This window comes from Schistocerca nitens, chromosome 6 (assembly GCF_023898315.1).
Source record: "Schistocerca nitens isolate TAMUIC-IGC-003100 chromosome 6, iqSchNite1.1, whole genome shotgun sequence".
NCBI lineage: Eukaryota > Metazoa > Arthropoda > Insecta > Orthoptera > Acrididae > Schistocerca > Schistocerca nitens.
Window position 1 is genome coordinate 152244298 of NC_064619.1, and position 25184 is coordinate 152269481.

The following is a 25184-nucleotide window of genomic DNA, read 5'->3' on the forward strand; positions in this document are numbered from 1 at the left end:
AGAAAGACTGGTTTTCCAATGTTTCAGTAATATGTTTCAATTTCTGTGAAACTAATTAACTTATGAGATAACTAACATTAAAGTTTGTGACAACCTACATATTCCATTGCAGGTTTTGCCCCTGTCCTTGTTAAATTCCAACCTTTGCCATTATACTTTTGTTGGTCTGTTTTACACACGAGTTCACATGATTCACTAACTGATTAAGCTGTTAAGTATGATTTTTGCATAATTTTCAATACGGTGCTTGTATGTGTAAATGGGATATTGCCAATATGAAGGCATAAAATGGTTTCATAATCATTTCTAAATTCCTAAACAACCGCATATTGCACTAACCAAGTTACTATTAATGCTTATAGTTAAAACTAAACAGAAAAATCTAACCTAGCCATTTTTCAAGTGACTGTATAGTTTTGGAGATGCAGTACATTCACAGGCCAGCCTTCACACAGTCATACACCAACCAACATTTTCAGTCTAGAACCAGCAAGCATTCACCCAACACCTATGCAGGATCTTGAGAAACCATGGCTAATCTTGGTTGTGTTAAAGTCAATTCTTGCATTCACAACTGATCTTTACATACAATGTTTCTATGTAGAAAAGTTGTGGCTCACTATTAATATAACAATTTCATGTTTCTGAAGTTCATATCGAACATGTTCATGGGAATCTTTCGACTGTGTACATATGAATGACTCATAGGTGTCGGTTATATGATGTACTTTTCTTAAGTATTGACTGTATTAATCCTTTTGAATTGATTCAAGTTGTTTACTTCAGACTGGTATTGTGTTCTGTACTTTATATTTACTCATCTTGGTGACTGTCTCAAAAATTAGAGTTTGTGGACCATTTACTGTGTTCTTCAAATATTACATCTAAAAAGGACTGTAGCTTCCGACAGTGCTTAGGTTATTAATGCCACATTGGTGTGTAGTGAAGTGCAGAGGCTTGCATAAAAACATTTGATGTAAAACTGAATCTGGTCATCATAATCTTTGTGGTGGTAATAATTGTGAAAACACAACACATCACATGGGAATATGTATGGTATACATTATCTGCACAATTTCTATAAATCAATTGACAGCTATTCTACAAGATTTTGATCATTGAGGCTCCAAGGGCTTAATGAACAATGCAGGCAGGCACCATTGCAACATCAAGGAGACATCAAGTGATTAAATACCAAGACTCTCTATGTAGATTATAGCAAACCCTATTAAGTCTAACTCAAATATCACTTATGTGAAAGTCTACATGAAGTAGAGAACAGGTGTTAAAATCAATGACAGTGGCTTTGTTAGGAAATAAGGAAAAACAGTATAACAACAATCATTGTGTGCAAAGAATTATAGAAAGTTTTATTCCACTGTTTCCATCAGCAGGTAGTATCAGAGAACATATATCTGGATTGCAGAATCCTTGACATCAGACGGCTTGCTTAAAGAAAACAACAAAATAGGTTTTCTTCTTGAAATAATATGAACATTGAAATGTTGAGTTTTATGCTCGAGCTACCTACATGACAAATGATTACATGAACTTATTGCCTCTGAGGTCACAGCACAAATGAATGCTCAACCTTAAAGCCTGAAAAAACAAATGATGTTTAGATAGCACATATCCACATAGTATGAAATTAAATTACATGTTTAACATTTATATACATCACAGCCAAAGTTCTGAAATTATTGACCATTAGAGGTTGCAGCTGCAAAACTATAATATAAATGATGAAATTATCTTGGGCTTCCATCCAGGTGGCTGCATCAAAATGCCCCACATATACATGTCCAAATGTTCCATGGAGCATTGTGAGATGCAGCACTGTGTTTGTCCGATGTACTGACAGTACCACTTGCAAAGCATGCTGTATACACTGGGTATTTTCAGTTTCAGTTTGTCCTTTACTAAATCAAGCATAGTTTTTGTTTCTTGTGGTGACAAAGATGGTCTCAGTGTTGTTTTTCTGACAATTCTCATAATCTTTATTGAGGGAGGCCCAATATAGAGGATAAAGGTGGGTTTCTCTTCCTCCTCCTCTACCCCTTTTTTCATTTTCTTCAACCCACATCTGATCTGCACTTCAGTGCACCCATTTTGACTAAACACATCTCTAAGGTGTTACATTCTTTGTCACAAATGGCCTTTGCCCTGTGCAATCGCGTTGTTAGAGCATGTACTACTATGTTGGATGATGACAGCTTGTTACATGAAGATATTGATATGTGTTGGTCTTCTTTTTGTAGACTGTTTTCCTTATTATTAGAATGTCCAAAAATGGACAGCTCCACTGTGAACTTGTATGTTTTGGTGGACACTTTTCAGATGGTCCAGGAACTTATTCAGGGTCTCTCTGCCATATTTCTACAGAGTGAAAGTGTCATCTGTGTAATGGATAAAAGTATTTAACACCCAGAACCAATGATAATGAGAAAACAACAACTTTGCTTCACAAGTCAGCTCTAATGAAAAAAGATATGAAGCAGCTCTATCCAGTACCTCCACACTTGTATGGACTGCTTAAGTTCTTAAAGAAGATTTACCACTGTGTCCTATAGTGAACATTAATAATGCAACCACATATGGAGTGGCCAAGCATCTAGCCTCACTTCTGAAAGCCATAGTGGAACTCTCCACTCACTGAGTGAAGAACTTGGCTGATTTTGTGGCCTTCCTGGTAGAGATGTCGCTACACAAGGATGATCTCCTGGTGAGCTTTGATGTGACATCTCTTTTCACATGAGTACCACTTCAAGATGCCTTGGTACTCTTAACAGATCATTTTGAGCCCAAAACAGTGAAGCAGTTTAAACATATACTAATCACGATCTACTTCAAATGCAGTGGGGAATTTTATGAATAGGCTGACAGAGTAGACATGGGCTCACCAATTGTCCCTGAGACAGCCAGTCTCCACATGGAACACTGTGAATAGATGGCACTAAAACCTGCATGGCTCAAACCTAAAAACTTATTAAATTATGTAGGTCACAGTTTCATTGTGTGGGAACATGGCAGAGAGGCTTGAATAAGTTCTTGAACCATATGAACAGCATCCATCAAAATATACACTTCACAATGGAGCTAGAACTCAATGGGTGAATTCCATTTTTAGATATTTTAATAATAAGACAAGCAGATGTACATGCAGTATACAGATAGAAGCCCCACACAGATCTGTACATTCATGCGAAGACCTGTCATCATTTGGTGCAGCAGTACACTGTTCTAACCACTCTAGCACACAAGGCACATACCATATATGACAAAGGCAGCCTTTCAGCTGGGTACAGCGAAGTGCAGATTAGATGTGTATTGAAGAAAATGAATGGTACAGTCTCTGCAAAATAGAGGAAAATAAAGAGGTAGAAAAACTTGCTTTATCCTCTATATTGGGCCTCTCTCAGAAAAATTGTGAGAAATCTTTGGAAAAAAAAAACAACTCAAAGCCATCTTTTAACTACCATGAAAAATGCAGGATATGCTTGGATCAGTAAAACTAAAACTACAAATATCTGGTATATGCAGCATCCCTTGCGATTATGGTCACAAGTACACTGGGCAAACACAGCGCTGCATCTTGCAAAGCTGCATGGAACATATTAGATGCATACATCTGGTGTATAAAGATGAATCAGCAGTGGCAGAACATAGCCTCAATGAGGGATGTACTTTTGAATTTAAGTAAAACAAAAATGTTGTGATTAGCTAGGGGCTTTTGGGAGAGTATCATCAAAGAATCCACTGAGATAAGGTCCAATGGAAACACAAGGATGAGGGTTATCAGCTAAGTTCACCATGGAACCCTGCATTAGCAACTTTACACCAAGAATGCATCCAGCTGTTGATGCTTCGTGAGTCTGGGTGAGACTGAAACCTGTGTATGGGAAAAGGGGTAGGGAGAGTCAGTCGCCACTCAGGGATATATATACGAAATGCCCACACAATCTCGACACTTCTCCAGAAGATGATGAGAGTGACACTCACTGAAACATCACAGAATTTCAACTCGTCCATCTGGACAGAAGCCGGAGATGATTTCATCAGCAGTATATGCCACAAAGTCCAAGTCCACATTCAAATATAATATGAATGGCGTGTATCTGCAATAACCTAATACACCCCCCTCCCCCTCCCTCTCCCAAAAAAAGTCTCCCCATTGTACAAATGAAACATGAATTATCTTGAGCATTACATGTTTTAAAAAAAATCAGCAAGTCCTTATTATTACTCCATTTACAAATGGTAGAATTTTTTGTCTTAAACACTAATAGTAATGTCAACGTGCTATTATATATTTCCATTTCATTAACAATCTATGAACGATTCTCTAATACTGCCATATACATATTAATTTCTTAAATTACATTCAACAGAAGGAAGGCTCCATACACTACTCACTACCTCCTTTATTGTATAGGCACTGTTCAATGTATCTCAAACAATATATTGGTGAATAATCTTACAGTACACTATGACAACAAACATAACTTCAGGAACACCAATATTTATTACACAAATGATGGTCTACTCTTTTATAAATACAACAAAATATTATTATAATTATTAACTTGGGAGCTTTTGTTGGTTTCTACAGGAAGGATAAGGTTATAGAAGTAGCTGGTATGGCAGAACAGAACAGAATGAGAGCCATAAAAGACTGCTGTAATTCTGTGATCAACATACGATGATGATAAAATTGTACATCAAAGTTCCAAAACTGAAGACAGTATATGTGTACAACTACTGGTAACCTCAGCAAGGTACAGAGTGGTTCCATTTTAGGCAGGGAATGTTATGAAGCCAAGTACCATCAAGCCATAGTTATCTGGATCCAGATCTGGACAGCTGTGGCTAAGGATAGTATGAGGTTTAAGAAAATCAGAAAATCATTAAGAGTATACAGAAAATAACAATTCCATATAATTAAGAAATCACACACCTCTTAAGATGAAATAACCGCAATTTGAACCAGATAAAGTATGGGAGTTTAAAGGCTGTAGATGAGATAACAGACAAGACAAAGCTGCAGCCAAGAAAATCTTGGTTGACATAAAGAGATACTGGATCTCATACAGACCCGAAAAAAACCTAAGCAGAATAGTCTGAAAGTTTACATGAGAATTACTAAATCTTATTTTATATATGTACACATAAGCAACTGAAAAGCGGGCACCTGGTATTGCAGAGGATACCCTAAATATAGCATTCTTCAAAGTAAAGTAATAACAAGATTTACAAAGGAAAAGACAAAAAATGGAACCTAGCAACTGACAGCAAAGAAATGTGCATGCTGGAAAAAATCCACACAAGATATGTATAATGATTAAGAAATCACGAAAGCTCAGGAAACTTTCCACTTTCACCAAAGATGAATTTGAACAAGCTCTGCACAATATGATGGTTGCAATAGTAATGGATATCAATGACATAGAATAAGAATTTCTGAAAATAAGGAGATTGAGAAGTAATTAATCCCTTGTTCAAAATAATTATCAACTACTTTGAAGAAGAGGAAATTCCCAAAGACTGGTGTCAGAGTAAAACAACTGCCTTACTGAAAAAAGAAAATATGATCAGCAGTAGTAATTATAAAACAATAACTCTATTATTTATATCTAAAAACAAAGATGATGTGACTTACCAAACGAAAGCGCTGGCAGGTCGATAGACACACAAACAAACACAAACATACACACAAAATTCAAGCTTTGGCAACAAGCTGTTGCCTCATCAGGAAAGAGGGAAGGAGAGGGAAAGACGAAAGGATGTGGGTTTTAAGGGAGAGGATAAGGAGTCATTCCAATCCCGGGAGCGGAAAGACTTACCTTAGGGGGAAAAAAGGACGGGTATACACTCACGCGCACACACACACATATCCATCCACGCATATACAGACACAAGCAGACATATTTAAAGATCTTTAAATATGTCTGCTTGTGTCTGTATTTGTGTGGATGGATATGTGTGTGTGTGCGAGTGTATACCCGTCCTTTTTTCCCCCTAAGGTAAGTCTTTCCGCTCCCGGGATTGGAATGACTCCTTACCCTCTCCCTTAAAACCCACATCCTTTCGTCTTTCCCTCTCCTTCCCTCTTTCCCGATGAGGCAACAGTTTGTTGCGAAAGCTTGAATTTTGTGTGTATGTTTGTGTTTGTTTGTGTGTCTATCAACCTGCCAGCGCTTTCGTTTGGTTAAGTCACATCATCTTTGTTTTTAGATATATTTTTCCCACGTGGAATTTTTCCCTCTATTATATTAACTCTATTATTTTATACACCAAAGGCATTGCTATGTAATAAATGTAATAATGAACCAAAAAAGGTAAATTTTGCTTAAAGAATGATGGATTTGAATCGGCATGAGAACTGTGACAACCATTATAGTCATTGTGGACAATACTAGAGAGTGGGCAGGCAACGAAAAGAAAGACTTTTGCAGGTTTTTATTGATTTGCAAAAGAACTTTAATGTGCTATACTGGAACTGACATTCAACCCTAGGTGGAGAATGAGAATTGATGGGAATGATAGAAGGTTCACCAGGGAACCACACAGGAAGCAGAAGTCATAAGTATTTAAGGAAGAACTACATTCAGGAAAGAAATCAGATAAAATTGCCCCCTTTCACCATACTTGATCAACATGTTTACTGAAGAGAGTATTAACATCTTAAAAGTGAAAATAAAGGGAATTAAAATAAATGAAGAAACTTTCTATTGCATGTGACTCGATGAAAATATTGCTTTAGTGGCACATTCAGAAAAATATATTAACAGAATGCTGAAAACATTCACACCTGCAGTGAGTCAACAAATCACTACAAATGTGGTACTTAGATAATCAGCAAGTGGACAAGTTAAGCAAGTTTTACTGTTTGGGGAGCACAAATTCTGATGATAAAAAATGTGTTGTGGAAATTGTGGGTAACTACTGCCAGATGTGCATCCCAAGAGAAGGAAAGTCTCTTAATGAGTATATACATCAACAACAAGGCAAAGAAAGTGTTTGGAAGTTTTTTACTTGAGATGTGAGAGCTAGTCAGTGAGTAGAATAGATAAACATAGGCTAGAAGCAATGGAAGTATGATTATGAATGAAGGTCATCATAATGAGCTGAATTCATGTTAAGGCCTATTAGGAAACCTTGAAGTGACATATGAGATTAAGTGATATTGTTGCAATGATAGAGCTAAGCCTTTAGAAAATAATTATCATGAGAATCATGTAATATATATTCTGTACTCAAGAGATGGAAACTTTCACCACATTGCAAAATGAAATACATTGAAAAACAAAGTAGTGTATAGGTAGCAGCCCTTCTCTGATGTGCATCTGTCTAGTTTATTCATATGAGCTGCAACAAACAAGTAGGACATCACTTCATCAGGCTACTTCACAGAAAACAATGTAATACATACTTATTTTTCTACTTATTTATCCATAACAATAATACACAATAAACTCTGGCTTCACAAAATAAAAAACTATATAAGTTTAAAATTCATATAAATCAGGAGTATCAAAATCTCCATACAATTTAACTGGGACTAAAATGATACCATACTTGACAACATGCACTTTCAGTGAAAATTTATTTGTTTAATTGCCAAACCTGAGCAAAGGTAGACAAAAGCATGTAGTTGCTTTTTGCACGAGTTTTTTTCTTTCTTTACTTAAGCTTAACTTTCTGACATACACAGTCATTCTGCCCCACACACACACACACACACACACACACACACACACACACACAATATATGTGACCGTTTCTCAGTATCTCCTTAAACTTTATAAGGAAGTTACTGACAACATAGAGAAGAATATGAAGTCACAGAGAAAACTATGTAATTGTTTATATACAAATGGTACCTGAGTGCTGGGAAACATTGTAATCTACAGTTTTTATTGCTTGAATTTTATTGCCTATAAAGTTGTATTAATGACATGTACTTTTTGCCAAAAAGAGTGAATATTCTACAGTGAGATAGTATATGGAATTTGATATTTACATCATTAGATTATTCACAGATTTAGAGACTGTCTATGTGCCAAAATAATGTCATACAAAGCAATACAGCAACAAGATTAATTTGTCTGGTGTTATAAACGGTGTGAGATATACCAATAAAAACAATAAAAAATAATACTTTAGGCATATATGCCATACTGGGAATATTTTACCTTCTTTGTTATGGAATAAATTGAAATAAAATATCAATATCTTTCATTTACAAACCAGTTGTCATTTTCAGCTTTATTTTTAGAAAATCAGTCTTTCATCACTTTATATTTTCAGTTATTTCCTGATTATTACCAACACTATCTGACTGGAAAGATACAATTTTACATTCTGTTGTCATAAAAAGTTATAAGGCAGTTTATTTATGAGTTACACCAAAATGTAACAGGACATGACATGACACTGCTACATTATTCATATTTTTAATATTAGAATAACAAACAATACAATAGGAGTTAAAACATATTTTACCAAGGAAAACAAAGTCCAGAGCTTATATTTTTTTCTCAAAATGTATTACTGAATGTAGATACATGTATGAGTAAAGGTACACACATGAACCCATATCCATGTTATACTCACTACACATTTCTCGGAATTTGGTTTTCCACACACCAAACAATATTTTTGTGGATAATAGTTCATAGAAGTTGGCATTGCCCACTTACATTACTATATATCTTAGATTAATTTTATGCATAGCAATTACATAATTGTTGGATTTAATGAAGTAAAGGAATGTATTACAGATTTTGCAACAGCAATGTAGACACCAGTGTAACAAATATGATTTTTTAATGTGATGTTTAGTATCCCACAGACCAAATGAATATAAGTGTCATATACAAATCCAAATAGTAATAACATTCATAGGAAATGAAGGTGGTGATTCCTCCATGGCTACTCCCATGGAGGAGAAATAATAAACTTAGATTGTGGAATGTTATTTCCTTTCCATCCTCTCAGCTGTCGTTCTCAAATATCTTACTATAACTACATTTTCAGTAAAGCTCTAAACTACATTTATCCAAAACCTTTCTTCTCTTCTGAACATAGGTGCATGTAAGCGACTCCCCCCCCCCCCCCCCCCCAATCCCCCATCTCCACACACACCCACTGTGCTGGCACTTTCAAAAACTTGTTACAACTTTCTTACTGATGGCAAATATAACATAACTGGATGCACTCTATGTGACAATATTGCTATTAGTTGAGCAAGTATCTGCATTTCTTTTATGGATTGATTATTTCTAAGAACGCCTTTGGTACTTTTCCTTTCTGATTGCCTCTCTCTCCCATGAAATAATCTGTTTCATCAACAGAAATTTCACAAATGGTGATCACCTGAAAACAGAAAAACAAACATTTTTGACAGTGTAATTGATGGTCATGGTTGGGGCAGTACAAAACAGTAGTAGTTTTTATCACCAAGCATCATTGCCAATAGGTTGACACACAAAGTTTTTTACTTGAACTGTTAATTTGCACAACAATGTTTTGAGTTATGGGCACAGCAATGTTCCAATACCCAATTCACATTGCTTAATACCAAAATGACTTTAGTCCGTAACTTATCTACATTATTTCCAGTAACAGAACATTTGTATTTACGGCCTTAGTCCAGGACTTAAGTTGGGTAAAAGGTCTATATTACTTTTGTTTGTGTGGTAGACCTGTGATACATACTCTGAAAACAAAAATGCCATCTAATAGCAGTGCTTTATGTATTGGTTTTATTAGAAATGAAGAAAATAACGACCAAACAAGAAGGAAAGGACTCAAAAGGGGTGCAGAATACAAGACAGCTACAATAAAATGCGCTAAGATTAAAGGTTTGGAGCATGTAAATCATATGGGGAAGTTAGTTTCACCTACACAAACATGATCTGCTTGTGGATAATCTATTTGGATTTAATTTTGTTTCACAATGTTGTTGTACATAGTATTCCTGTACACATCATTGTAGCTTACCGCGACTGGTAATGACATTAATAATGCAGACTCTTGTTTATAAACCATTGTAATGCAGGAAATAATGTTTCAATTTGATTTCTGAAACTTCATTGTTAGAAGCCCTTAATTACATGAAATATTTTGAAATTAAGAATGAACAAGATATGTTCTTACAGGGACAAATTTTAAAAACTGCCATAAAAAGATGAAGAGGAAAGGAAGATGAGCCTGGTACTAGGGCAGCTATATTCAAGTATTATGTTAAAGATTCAGACAAGCGCATAGAAGTATGTAAGAAAGCCTTCCCCAATGTTTATTGTGTTACCAAATCCAGGATAAAGAGATTGTGTAAGATGCCACTTAGCGGAAAGTCTTCTAAAGACCAACGTGGAAAACACAAACCAGGGAACACAAAAGAGGCTGATATACTTCATGCTTGTATTGTGTCATTTCTAACTAAACAAAACCAGAAAGGAAACACAGATGTTTTCTGCGTAAACAGTGAACTAACTGTAAAAATAACACATGAAATGTTTCTTGTCAAATATCTTGATAGCAATGTGTTTTAACACTATTATTACAAATATTTCGATAACCATTTCCTTTTGAGATTTGTTAGGCCCAGCGCACACACATGCATTAAGTGTGAAGAACTGAATGTTAAAGTGAACAGCAATGCACTTAATGATCAAGCTAAATGTGTTGCTGCAGCAGAACTCATAGTTCACAAATGTTACAGCAAAAAGTTCTACAAAACACTGGAAGATGCACCCAAGTTATGCACTGAGAGACAGAATTTTCTTTGCTTTAACATTTGATTGCATGCAAAATGTTTGCTTGCCTAAAATACCACTTCAGAACATGTATTATTATTGTCAACTGACAGTTCCACTTTTCTCTGGGCATAACATGAAAACTAACTCATCTACCAAGGGGCAAGCTAACAAAAGTCCAAATAAGGTATGCAGTTTTCTCCTCCACTGTTTCAATACCTGTGTCTCATCTAGTATTCAAGAACTCTTGTTGTTTTGTGATGGCTGTCCAGGCCAGTATAAGGCCACCACTCTCATCAGGTTTTTAGTGGTTTTAAGTGCTCACAGGCATTTTTTGAACATCAGACTTCTCTTCCCTATCGGAGGACACTCCTTTCTGCCAAATGATTGGGACTTCGCAGTAGTGAAGAGATAACTTGAGGTGTGTGGACAGACTACACAGCGAAGGACATGTGTGAATACATAGTCAGCTCTAGGGCTAAAAGAAAATAATTCTACATACTTTCATCCTTGGGCCAGGATGTCCACATATCCCAGAATCATCACACAGACATGCTTATCCAAACGGTGTGAGTCCAATCAACAAAAATAAAATTGAAGATATATGCAAAATGCTCAAGTACATTCCAGACTGTAATGAATCCAAAGCATTTTATGAGAAAATTGCAGCTTGGGAAACAAAGACAAATGAGTAAATTCGCAATTTTGCTTTGGAAGTTTGTCCTGTATGTTTATTTCCCTGGGTGATTTACTGTTCTATGCAGTCTGAATGTTTTTCAATACAGAAAACACAATTGTATGTTTTTATATGTAAGAATTTTATTACATAACAAACACAACCGAAGTTAATTTGAAAAATGACTTAAGTTGTTCTTTTTTAAAACAAAATTTGAACATGAAGGGAGTACAAGATCATGCTTTTGTAATGACAGTCTTATGTAATTTCGATGTGTGTAGCATATCATGCAATAATCTAGTGCAATATTCACTTCAGTAAGATAGTAAATGGTTTTTTGTTTTTTCTGAAAATGTACTTCTAGGAACGTAGTCATTTTGCAAATTCACAATTCACTTGCATATCATCAAAAGCATTCAGACAGCCCTACGTAATGCAGAATTGACTACTAGATGTCACAAGAGTTGGATCTGCCACTGTAAAAGGATGCAGGGAGTATTGAATTGTCAGTAGAAAAGCAGAAAGACCAGAACGGTCGGTCAGGAGAAATCAATGACTTTAAACGTGGACTAGTCATTGGTGTCACCATTGTAACAAATCCATCAGCGACATTTCAACCCATCTAAGTTGACTGTTGCTCATGTGACTGTGAGGCAATGGTTTGTGCACAAAAATATCCTTGAAATGGACTGGCTTGTCCAGAGTTCTGATCTCAATAAAATGTAACACGTTTTGAATGAGTTAATGTTTAAAACACTAACTTCACTCCAGAACCCTGCATTCAACATTCTTTGGTTTCAGCTCTTTAGGAAGAACAGGCTGTAATTCATCTAAAAACATTTGTACACCTCACTGAAAGCACCCCCAGCAGAGAAACTGTTATAAAAGCGAAGAGTGGACCACATACAATAGTACGCACCACTAATGGGTATACAGATATTTTTGATCAGATTTTGTGTGTGTGAGAGAGCCCCTCCCCCCCCCCCCCCCCACACACACACACAAAAAGCTCTTTCTTCTCCTGCCCCCCTCTGCAACCATTTTCTTCTCCCTCCTCTCTCCGGCCATGTTTTCCTTCCTCCTCTCCGTCCATCTTCTCCTCCCCCCCCTCTCTCTCTCTGCCCATCTCCTCCTTCCCCTTTTCTACCTGTCCATTACCCATCTGCATCTTCCACTTGCCTCATGAATCTCCCCTGCCTAGCTCATCTCTCTCTCCATGCCCCCCCCCCCCCTCTCTCTCTCTCTCTCTCTCTCTCTCTCTCTCTCTCTCTCTCTCTCTCTCTCTCAGCCCACCTCCTCCTTCCCCTGCTCTCTGATCATCCACTCCATCTCCCCCCCTCCCCTCTCTATCCATTCCTTCTGCAATCCCCCCTGTCCCACCTTCTCCTCTTACACCCTCTCTGTCCATCACTTCCTCCTCTTCTTGCTGCTCTTCACCTTCTCTCCCCTTTCTACATCCATCTCACGCTTCCAGTGCCCATCTGCATCTACACGCTGTGGAACACATTTTCATACAATCTGCAAACCACGGTAATTAGTCAAGACAGCGTAAATGTTATATGTTACCAAAACTTTTTCACCCCCACATCCACCCCTGTTGGAGCTACGTAGTACTCTCCTATCTCAGACTTTTAGACCAAAAGTAGTATGTACAAAAAATTTGGATGTAATCAGTCCAGTGGTTTATGAGGAGGTTGGGACATACATACATGCACATATAATTTTTCTCCATTACAGAATATACTTTTACTTTAAATTCATTAATGTAAAGGAAGTTTTTCTGCAAACATCTACAGTTACGTTTCCTTCAATGGACAGTTTTGAAACACATAATTAGCTTGACTATTTGTAGAACATAATGTACTGTGCCGTGTTAAAATGTGGAGTGCATTAGCAAGCCACTAGCATTTTTTACATGGAATTTACTTCATTTGCATACTGTATTAGTTATAGATACAGCTTTTGTGTGTGTGTGTGTGTGTGTGTGTGTGTGTGTGTGTTAGTACAGCTGCAGCTCAGTTTTCATAATGAAAAGGAAAGAATTAGACATAACTTTAGGAAGGAAGCATCTTGCCATTTATATTTAGCAGTGTACTAAAACTGTCAGTACTTAGTACTTGGGTCATCAGTCCAGTGATGACAGGTGTTTTTGCATCTTATTTTAATTAGAACGCTGCCTCCATCTGAATATTTCCTCTATGAAAAGGTTATGACAAATCTTCATTTTTATGAAAATTACAGATTACAAAATTGTTAAGGTTTTTGTGGCCACTTGTTGACAAAAGTTTGTTGTAAGGATAGACTGCTATTCACCATAGAGAGGAGACATTGAGTCATAGACAGGCATAATGAAAAGACTGCTATACATTAAATCTTTTGGCCAAAGGGCCCTCCTCCTGAAGTAGAAAACACACACACACACACACACACACACACACACACACACACACAGTCTCTGGCCACCAGCAGAATGTAAGTTTTCTACTTCAGAAGAGGGCCTTTTGGCTGAAAACTTAAGTTTTTCCTTTGTGTGGGTCTGCAACTCAATGTCTCCTCTATATTATTCCATCTTGGACTTTCTTTTATTAAATGTTCATTTTCAACTGTTTGGCAGCCACACAGAGTGGAGTTCCGATTCTGCACTGATTTTGTTGGAGCCCTGCCATGAGCCCTATCTATCAGACTGTATTTGGAAGACTTTTACGTATTTATGTTGAGTGGCATCAATATAGCCATTGCTACTGAAGTGTGTGTATAACTCAGTCCGAACAGGCCTCCGAAGGCCCAATGGTACCGACTGGCCGCCTTGTCATCCTCAGCCCACAGGCATCACTGGATGCAAATATGGAGGGGCATGTGGTCAGCACACTGCTCTCCTAGCCATATGTCAGTTTACGAGACCGGAGCCACTATACCTCAATCAAATACCTCCTCAGTTTGTCTCATAAAGACTGAGTGCACCCCGCTTGCCACCCGCACTCGGCAGACTGGATAGTCATCCATTCAAGTGCTAACCCAGCCTGGCAGCACTTAACTTAGGTGATCTGATGGAAACCGGTGTCACAACTGCAACAAGACCATTGGCGAAGTACGTGTATGCACACAATAATTCAATTTTCTTGCAATAGTGGTGATAAGATTTTGTTTTACTCTATAATTCTGTAAAGACGTGGACAGACTCTTGAATGTATCAGTGAAACACCCTCCACCACCCAAGCAGAAAAACTACACTCACAAAAAACAAGGTTGAAGACAATATTGATTGTGTATGTTGTACCAAAGGCTTCTTTGACAAGGGATTTAAGACTAGAACACTAAATTCACCCACACCTCTTTTTTTTCCTGCCCCAATTGGCAGCATGAAATTGCGATTTTTTGGTGAAAAACAACTCAATATTGCACCATTTACCTTATTCGCCGGGTCTGTCAACTCTCAACTATTTCTTCCTCCAAAACTAAAAATGCATCCCAGTGGTTCAAAATCTGATGCAAATTATGTGATTCAAATGGTTGTGCTGACAAAGACTTGACAGTTAATATATATTTTTTTAACTTTTTTATGTTTTTTTCCTGAAGCTATGGAGTTATAAAAACTCATCTGCACAAAGTATTGAATCAAAAGTATCTTATTTTGATTAAATAGTCCAACTCATAACCTTTTTTAGTTCATAAAACCTAACTGACCTTTCAAATCTCTAAAAATCATCATCTGAACTTTCTCCTTGTTCTTCTTACTCTTCATGATCACTCATGTTGTCTCCATATATAAAATGGTCTTCACTGCCACCAAGAGTATTACTTATGCTGCATTTCTTGAAAGATTTAACAATAATGTCTTCTTCCACTATTGACCACGACTGTTTTATCCACTGACACACTTGTTTGATTGCAAGCTGCTTTAAAGCTCCCTTCGGCATGAATTCGGGTTTCATCTATCATCCGTTTGTTCCATTACTCTCTCATATACACTTTAAATGGTTTATTTATCGAGACATCAAGAGATTGCAATTGTGAATAGGTCCTCCTAGTATAACAGCAAGCTGTGTATTTCCATGTCTCAGTTTGTCTTTCACACAATTTTTCAAATTACTTCTAAACTGATCTAGCACAAAAAGAGAACTCTTGTTCAGTAAAGCACCTTTCCTTCTCTCTCACATTCTATCAATCCACAATTTCATAACAGCCCCATCCATCCAAACCTTGTCATGTATAAGAACACCACCACCTTGTGGTATTTCAGAAGGTTTTGGCATTGAAACTTCCTGGTAGATCAAAACTGTGTGCCGGACAGAGACTCGAAATCGGGACATTTGCCTTACGCAGGCAAATGCTCCACCATTTAAGCACCCCAAGCATGATGCATAACCCATCCTCACAGCTTCAATTCTACCAGTACCTTGTCTCCTACCTTCCAAACTTTACAGAAGCTCTTCTGTGAACCTTGCAGAACTAGCAATCCTGGAAGAAAGGATATAGTGGATACGTGGCTTAGCCACAGCCTGGGGGATGTTTCCTGAATGAGATTTTCACTCTGCAGCAGAGTGTGCGCTGATATGAAACTTCCTGGCAAAGGTCCTGAGTTTGAGTCTTGGTCCGGCACACAGTTTTTATCTGCTGGGTAGTTTCATATCAGTGCACACTCCGCTGCAGAGTTAAAATCTCATTCTGGTTTTGGCATTGTTTTGCTCTTGAAAATGATCACTGCATTAAGTTTAGTACCAACACCACAACATGAAAGGACAACAGTGTAGTGCATTTTTTCATGTCCACTTGTTTTCATAGTTACAGTTTTAGCAGCTTTCATAGCAACAGTTCTGTTATTTGGCACATCAAATGTCAGAGAAGTTTCATCTATATATGCTATTTAACTTTATCCCACATTGTCCCCAAGGTTTGACTACTATAAGTGGCTTCAAATGGATGTAAGCTGCAATGGGTATGCAGGGATGAAGAGCCTTGCACGTGATAGATTAGCACAGAGAAGATCATCTAAACAGTCTTCAGAATAAAGATGACAACAACGACAGCAAATTGTGGCCATACTGGCACCATTTGGGAACCGTGAGTGTGTGAAATAATTATTTATTTTTATTATCTATTGGTGTCATACAATAAGTATAAATAATAACAACAATGTGGGTTATTTGTAATATTTGACACCTACAAATTCTAATTAAGTTAATTTATTTACAATAAATTATCACTGTAAAAGATATTCTTTTGATGAAAATTGGAATTATTTTCTGTAGAATAATTATTTTGAAAAAAGCAACACTGAAAAGGATACATGCAATTTTAAGAAGCGTAATGCTACAAATAAGAAACATGATAATCTACAAAATTATTACCGGACTTTTTGAGGATTCAGAATTGTTTTGACTACATGTGCTACATCTGTCTGCCTCTAAAGACATAGCATGGAATAAAAGACGACCTGGGTATGTACCTTGACAATTTAAGGTAAACCTATTTGTATGCAGGTCTATGAAGCATCAGCAGTAGTTCCTTGAGAATCACAATGAACGATTCAGCAGCCAACACCATGGTAGATAAACTGAGTGAATGACATGATAGTGAAACATGCATACTATGCATTCTGTGGTACCTGCCATTCTTTGAAGAGTGTTTGCCCATTCCCCATCTCATGGGCACAGTATTGCGCTAACTGAAATAACATCCCTGAGGGTAGCTGTTCAGATTTTCCTCAGTGCACAGCAGTTAAGAGAGCACATTGTATTTGATGGGACCAAAATTATCAAACCTGGCATTTACCTGCTATGTCACTCAACACTGGAAGCTGCCATATGGTAATCATATGATAGCGTCATAATTTTGCTGTAGGACAGGCTGAAATAAAACTCATCTGAAAACACTGTATTCTGCTGCTCAACATGTCAGGAAGGTCACTACCACTGATGTGTCAACTACGGTATACAGTTTTTGTGCTTTGGTTGGTTGGTTGGTTTGTGGGATTAAAGGGACCAGACTGCTACGGTCATCGGTCCCTTTTTCCAAAACGTCAAACACCCACACAGAAGGAAAATGGACAAAGGACGTGGCAACAGACGACATAGGATAAGAAAGACTTAGACAGAGATCAGAGAAAAAGGATTAAAATCACACAGAATTTGACAGTGGTTGGCCGACCATAGAGACAAAAAAAGGAAAAGCCAACCACCAAGAAACACCTTAAAAACTCAGTCTAAAACCGTAGGCCAAAGGCCAGACTCAACACAAAAAAGACAAACACTTAGATTAAGTGGTAAAAGCCCCCTGCCCGAATAAAACGCAAAACGAAGCCTGCCATGGCAGTGTCATCTGTTAAAAGGGCAGGGAGCGTATCAGGCAGTGCCAATGTCTGCCTGAGCACAGCTAAAAGTGGACAAGCCAACAAAATGTGGACCACTGTCAAAGCTGCCCCACAGCGACATAGAGGCGGGTCCTCACAGCTCAGTAAATATCTGTGCGTCAGCCGGGTGTGGCCAATGCGGAGCCAACAAAGGACAATAGAGTCCCTGCGAGTGGCTCGCATGGATGACCACCACACAGTCGTCGTCTCCTTGATAGCTCGGAGTTTATTGGGTGTGGTCAGATCGCGCCATTCGGCGTCCCGAAGTGCGAAAACTTTGCGGCATAGGACTGCTCGCAAATCAGTCTCTGGGAGGCCAATGTCCAGAGTTGTTTCACTGGTGGCCTGTTTGGCGAGGCACAACATTGCCCGGGATGCTGACATGACCAGGGGTCCACACAAAGACCACAAAACGGCCGCAACGGGCAAGAGTATGGAGGGACTCCTGGACAGCCATCACCAGCCGAGAGCGAAGGAAGCACTGGTCGATAGCTCGTAAACTGCTCAGGGAGTCGCTACAGATAACGAAGGACTCACCTGAGCAGGAGCGGATATACTCTAGGGCACGAAAGATGGAGACCAGCTCAGCAGTCAGCAGTGAAAATGGTGCAGCCAGCCGGCAATGAATGTTGTTCATAGTGGTCCCCTAGAGTGAGGGCATAACCGACACGACCAGCAACCATCGAACCGTCAGTGTAAACACCAGAACCCTGATACGTGGCAAGGATGGAAAGAAAGCGGCAGCGGAAGGCCTCCGGAGGGACTGAGTCCTTCGAGCCCTGTGCCAATTCGAGCCGAAGCCATGAGCGGAGCACACACCACGGGGGTGTACGCAGAGGGGCCCGGAAAGGAGGTGGAAGAGGGAAGACCTCAAGCCCGGAGAGAAGCTCTCTGACACGGACCGCGATCGTACAACCCGACTGGGGCCGACGTTCTGGGAGATGGACGACCGACTGAGGGAACAGGAGACAATAATTAGGATGCCCCGCAAGCTACAAACATGTGTAGCATAAGCGGCCAGTAAACGTTGGCGCCGTAACCGCAGTGGAGGGACATCTACCTCCACAAGTATGCTGTCCACAGGGCTGGTCCAGAAAGCACCAGTGGCAAGTCGGATCCCACTGTGAAAGATTGGGTCCAGCACCCTCAACGCAGATGGGGATGCTGAACCATAAGCCAGGCTCCCATAATCCAGACGGGACTGGATTAATGCCTGGCAGAGCCGTAAGAGGGTAGATCTGTCGGCGCCCCAGCTGGTGTGGCTCAAGCATCGCAGAGCATTAAGATGCCGCGAACACATCTGTTTAAGCTGCCGACTATGTGGGAGCCAAGTCAACCGGGCATCAAAAACCACACCCAAAACCCGATGTATCTCCACCACAGCAAGAAGTTCGCCGGCAAGATAAAGCCGTGGCTCAGGGTGAACTGTTCGTCGCCGGAAGAAATGCATAACGCAGGTCTTGGCAGCCGAAAACTGGAAGCCATGCGCTACAGCTCAAGACTGTGCCTTGTGGATAGCGCCCTGTAGCTGACGTTCAGCAGCTGCAATGCCAATGGAGCTATAGTAGAGGCAGAAGATGTCAGCATACAAGGAAGCTGAGACAGACATTGCCACCACCACAGTGAGCCCATTAATTGCAATTAGAAACAGGCAGACACTTAGGACTGATCCCTGTGGTACCCTGTTCTCCTGAACTCGGGAGGAACTATGGGAGGCCGCGACTTGCATGCAGAAGGTACGATGCGACAGAAAATTTTGCAGGAAAATCGGCAGTGGGCCCTGAAGACCCCAACCATGAAGCGTAGAGAGGATGTGATGGCGCCATGTCATATTGTACGCCTTCTGCATGTCGAAAAAGAAAGCTACGGGGTGCTGACGGCGGGCAAAGGCCGTACAGATGGCTGACTCCAGGTTCACCAGATTGTCGGCGGCAGAGCAGCCTTTACGGAACTCACCCTGAGACGGAGTCAGAAGGCCCCGAGACTCGAGTACCCAACTCAACCGCCAGCTAATGGGGCGGTAGCTGTCCACCTCCAATGGGTTCTTGCCAGGTCTCAAAAGGGGGATAACAATGCTTTCCCGCCATTGCGACGGAAACTCACCCTGGACACAGATACGGTTGTAAAGGTCGAGGAGGCGTCGCTGGCAGTCCACTGAGAGGTGTTTCAGCATCTGACAGTGGATGCGATCTGGCCCGGGAGCTGTATCAGGGCAAGCGGCTAGGGCACTGTGGAATTCCCACTCACTGAATGGAACATTGTAGGATTCAGGATGGTGGGTGTGAAATGAATGGCTCCAATGTTCCAACCACTCTTTAATACAGCGGAAGGCCATTCGGTAATTCACAGAAGCAGAACTGAGAGCAAAATGGTCTGCAAAGTGGTTTACAATTACGTCAGAGTCAGTACAAACTGCTCCATTCAGTGAGAGGGCACGGACGCTGACAGGGGTCCAATAGCCATAGAGGTGCCTAATCTTGGCCCAAACCTGCGATGGAGAGATATGGAGGCCAATGGTGGAGACATACCGTTCCCAGCACTCCTGCTTGTGTTGGCGAATGATGCAGCGGGCCCATGCACAGAGCCGTTTAAAGGTGATGAGGTTTTCTAATGAGGGATGCCGCTTGTGACACTGGAGCGCCTGCCTGTGATCTTTAATCGCCTCGGCGATCGCAGGCGACCACCAAGACACAGTCCTCTGCCGAGGGGACCCAAAAGAACGGGGAATGGCAGATTCTGCAGCAGTAACGATGCCAGTGGTGACCGAGTGGACCACCGCATCAATGGCTACATTAGAAAGAGGCGCAATAGCGGCCATGGAGGAGAACAAGTCCCAGTCAGCCTTATTCACAGCCCATCTGCAAGGGCGCCCAGAAGAGTGACACTGTGGCAGTGACAGAAAGATCAGAAAGTGGTCACTACCACACAGTTTGTCATGTACACTCCATTGGACAGATGGTAAGAGGCTAGGGCTGCAGATTGAAAGGTCGATGCCTGAGTACGTGCCGTGTGCCACACTGAAATGTGTGAAGGCACCATCATTTAAAATGGAAAGGTCGAGCTGTGTCAATACATGCTCAACGGTGGCGCCTCGACCTGTTGCCACTGACCCACTCCACAGAGGGTTATGGGCGTTGAAGTCGCCCAGTAACAGGCAAGGTGGCGGCAATTGGGCTTTCAGTGCAGCCAGGACATGCTGTGGGACATCACCATACGGTGGAAGATAAAGACTGCATAAAGACTGCAGATAGTAACAGCCTGTGGCGTCCACACCCGAACAACGACAGCCTGTAAAGGTGTTTGTAGAGGGACAGACTCGCCGTGAAGGGAGTGAAGAGTGAAAGATGTAGATGCAGATACCACCAGATACCCTTGCATAAGCTGCCCGGTTCCTATAATAACCCCGATAGCCACAGAGGGCTGGGGTTCGCATTGCCGGAACCCAAGTTTCTTGAGGAGCAATACAGAGGAAAGGGTGAAGGCTGAGAAGTTGTCGGAGATCATCAAAATGGTGGAAGATACCGCTGCAGTTACACTGGAGGATGATATTATCCATGTCTGAGAAAGGCGTGAAGGGACTGGGGAGGCAGATTATGCCACTGGGTAACCTGCTGCCTCTGATTGAGCACCTGTGCAAGTGCTATCCATTGCGTCTGTGGGACCGGTGAGATTGAGGTCCTCAGTGGACACTAGAATATCCACCTCATCCTCAGACGCAGAGCTGGAAAGTTGCGGTGGGGTGGGTGCCACCGCGAGTTCCTTGGGCTTAGAGCTCTTCTTCTTGGACTTCTCACGCTGCTCCTTGGGTTTCACTGGCTGGGAGGGCTTCACCGATTCAGTCTCCGGGACGGAGGAGGATCGCGAAGCCCTGCGACCAGCTGGTTGTGGGCACTGATGCCACTGTCGGGAGTCAGCCTTCCCACTTGTGGAAGCCTGGTAAGGGAGGGACCCAAGGGACCCCTTGCGAGTGTGAGAAACCGAAGAAGGTGGACGCTTCTCCGGCTTAGAAACAGGGACGGACGTCCCTGAGGAGTGGGAGGGTGTTGCTCCCGAGGTAGGTGGCGCAGGAGCAACAGGGTGGGTAGAGCCCCCCACGGGCAAGGGGGCATGTGGAGTTGTACGGCTCGTCGATCCGGCTGGAATTGGTTAAAATGGTTCTGAGCACTATGGGACTTAACATCTGTGGTCATCAGTCCCCTAGAACTTAGAACTACTTAAACCTAACTAACCTAAGGACATCACACACATCCATGCCCGAGGCAGGATTCGAACCTGCGACCGTAGCAGACGCGTGGTTCCGGACTGCGCGCCTAGAACCGCTAGACCACCACGGCCGGCCGGCTGGAATTCACAGACCTGATGGGGCTAGCATGGTTGTTGTAGCAGTGGAATAGGAAGATGTCGTTCTCACAGGATGTAGTCAGTCATATTTCCTCTTAGCCTCACTATAGGTCAGTCGGTCCAGGGTCTTATATTCCGTGATTGTGCACTCTTTCTGTAGGATCCCGCAGTCTGGCAAGCAAGGTGAATGATGCTCTCCACAGTTGACACAGATGGGAGGCAGGGCACATGGAGTATTGGGATGTGATGGGCGTCCGCAATCTCGACATGTGAGGCTGGAAGTACAGCGGGAAGACATATGGCCAAACTTCCAGCACTTGAAGCACCGCATTGGGGGAGGGATATAGGGCTTGACATCACACCGGTAGAGCATCACCTTGACCTTCTCCAGTAACGTATCACCCTCAAAGGCCAAGATGAAGGCATCGATAGCAACCTGATTATCCCTCAGACCCCGATGAATGCGCCGGACGAAATGCAGACCTCGACGGTCTAAGTTGGCACGCAGCTCATCATCAGACTGCAAAAGTAGGTCCCTATGGAAAATAATACCCTGGACCATATTTAAACTCGTATGTGGGGTGATGGTCATGTTAACATCCCCCAACTTGTCACAGGCAAGTAACCTTCGTGACTGGGCAGAGGATGCCGTTTTTATCAAAACTGACCCAGAGCGCATTTTGGACAAACCCTCCACCTCCCCAAACTTGTCCTCTAAATGCTCTACAAAGAACTGAGGCTTTGTGGACATGAAAGACTCCCCATCAGCTCTCGTACAAACTAGGAACTGGCCATCCTGAGACTTACGCTCCTCCCACGATGTGGCCAGGGAGGGGAACATTTTCGGATCGTACTTCTGAGCATTAAATTGAGCCTGAGAGCCCTTAAAGACTTCTGGCGGCTGGCCACCAGCGAGAGATGATGTACCACGCTTCACTGCGGGTCATCCGCCCTGATGCCACCCACTTCGACCACGGGCCCTCCCCACGGGCGCCACCCAGCCTCAGCAAGGGCCACCTGGCAGGATGGCCAATGCCAGGAGTCCCAATGCCCCAGGGAGATATGCATCTACTCCTTGGCATACGTGGGGAGTTAACAGCGCAGGCATCAGCAGAGCGATCCCTGTGTTGTCAGGGGGCTACAACCAACAGGGTACATGGTGGCCCCACCACAACGGACTGGCTACCGTGCTGGATATTACGTGCAAAGATGTCGAAGGTCATCGTCTCAACAGAAAGCAACACTGCACTGTGCATAGTGGTAATCGCACCCAGGAAGGTATCCTCGCCCAACAGATGGAAAACGAGCGGGACAGCATTGCGACGACGAGAAAGCTGGCTAAAGGTCTCAACGCACGATGGATACAGTGCACCATGCAAGGCACCCTTCCCCAATTGGTTCGCTCTTTGGAAGAATTTAGAAAGATGGAGCTCAAACCCGAGAGGGGACCATCACATACGGTCGAAACTTTTGAGACTCCTTTTAGTTGCCTCTTAAGACAGGCAGGAATACCGCGGGCCTATTCTTACCCCCGAACCCGCAGGGGGATTTTGTGCTTTCTGGATATGGAAAGATGAAGAAATTGTGTGCATGCGTGTGTGTGTGTGTGTGTGGGGGGGGGGGGGGGGGGGGCATGCCTGCATGCTCATACAGGCATGTGCAAGCATGCATTATCACTTTTGCCCGTCACAGATTGCACAGAATCTTTGACGTGGACAGGTGCACACCCATTACTAAGCAGCATCACGGATCGAACTGCTGTATAGTTTGGTACAGCTATATGGATAAGATGGATTTCATCCCCCTAGTGTGTCTACACTGAATGGACATAGACTCATTAGTTGCTCCTTACCACATTCAATCCTCTTTTCATTCCAATCATTTCATGAGCAATGTTGGTTTCCCAAGGAATCATTATTTATCTGTTGCCTCTCTCTCTCTCTCTCTCTCTCACACACACACACACACACACACACACACACACTTACCTTTTGGATACCACACTACCACACAGGTGACGACACTGTTACGGACTACATGTGTAGCAACTCTCTACAATCCTGTGGTTCACTACTCTACAAACCCTTTGAGTTCTGACTGGTCCATTGTTTTTGAATTTTTTGTGATTTTCACAAATGTTAGTGAATTTAGTGCAAGTACATTTATAAATAATGACAGTTATTGTTCTCATCTGTTAATGAAAATGTGCCAACATCTTTAACGATCGCTTCATTGAGGTCCAAAGAAATGACCACTATATCTAAACAAACCAATTCTCCATTTTATTTTTTGAATTGTTACTTTTAGTCATTAGGGTGAGCAGTGGCAGCATAAGAATGGAAGCTGGAAGGTGGGTAAAGTACGAATTAGAGAATTACTTAAAGTTGTAGATTGCAACATTTTATTGTTGGTACTTTGATTAACTTCCTATTTTTGTCTTTGATTTCTGTGAAAGACACTTGATATGTAATGTCTTGTTTAAGTACTGCCTTAATACGATGATAAAGACAATCATCATCAACATGTGACATCGTTGTGGATATATGCAACAGTATGGTTGATAATATTGTGAGATGAAATTATTATTTTTCATTGTATTATTTCACAACTAAAAGTAAAACTTGGGGTTTGAACGGTTGGGTGACCTGGCTTTGTAACGTAAGCCATACAAATGGCTGACAACAAGGGGGAACTGCAGCCATTAGTTCTGTCAAGAGCATGCAGCTCTAGTGTATAGATGGGTAAAATATTAAGAAGGTAAAACTGGACTACTTAGGAAAATGCTGCCATTAGGAAAGAAACTGGCATTCTATGGATCAGAGGGTGGAATGGGCAATCTCTTAATGCAGCAAGTAGCTTACAGAATTTAAAAATGGAAAAGAATAGGTTGAAGTTAGATATAGAAGGAATTAGTATAGTGTGGTGGCAGGAAGAGCACAACTTCTGGTAAGGTATATGAAGAGTTATAGAGACAAAATGAAGTGGGCAAAGTGAAAGCAGATGTAATAATGAAGAATAAAATAGAAATGTGTGGGTAAGCTACTATGGATGGCATACTGAA

General features: G+C 41.3%; 1 protein-coding gene across 2 annotated transcripts in view; it reads right to left on the bottom strand.

Moving 5' to 3' along the window:
* Window positions 1–9137: 9137 nt before the first annotated feature.
* Window positions 9138–25184, bottom strand: part of LOC126262911 (endophilin-B1) — a 257034-nt gene continuing 240987 nt past the window's right edge. For both annotated transcript variants that reach the window (XM_049959818.1, XM_049959819.1), the window contains one exon: window positions 9138–9375. In XM_049959818.1, coding sequence (XP_049815775.1) covers window positions 9265–9375 — 111 coding nt within the window. In that variant the 3' untranslated portion in view covers window positions 9138–9264. The remainder of the gene's footprint in view (window positions 9376–25184) is intronic.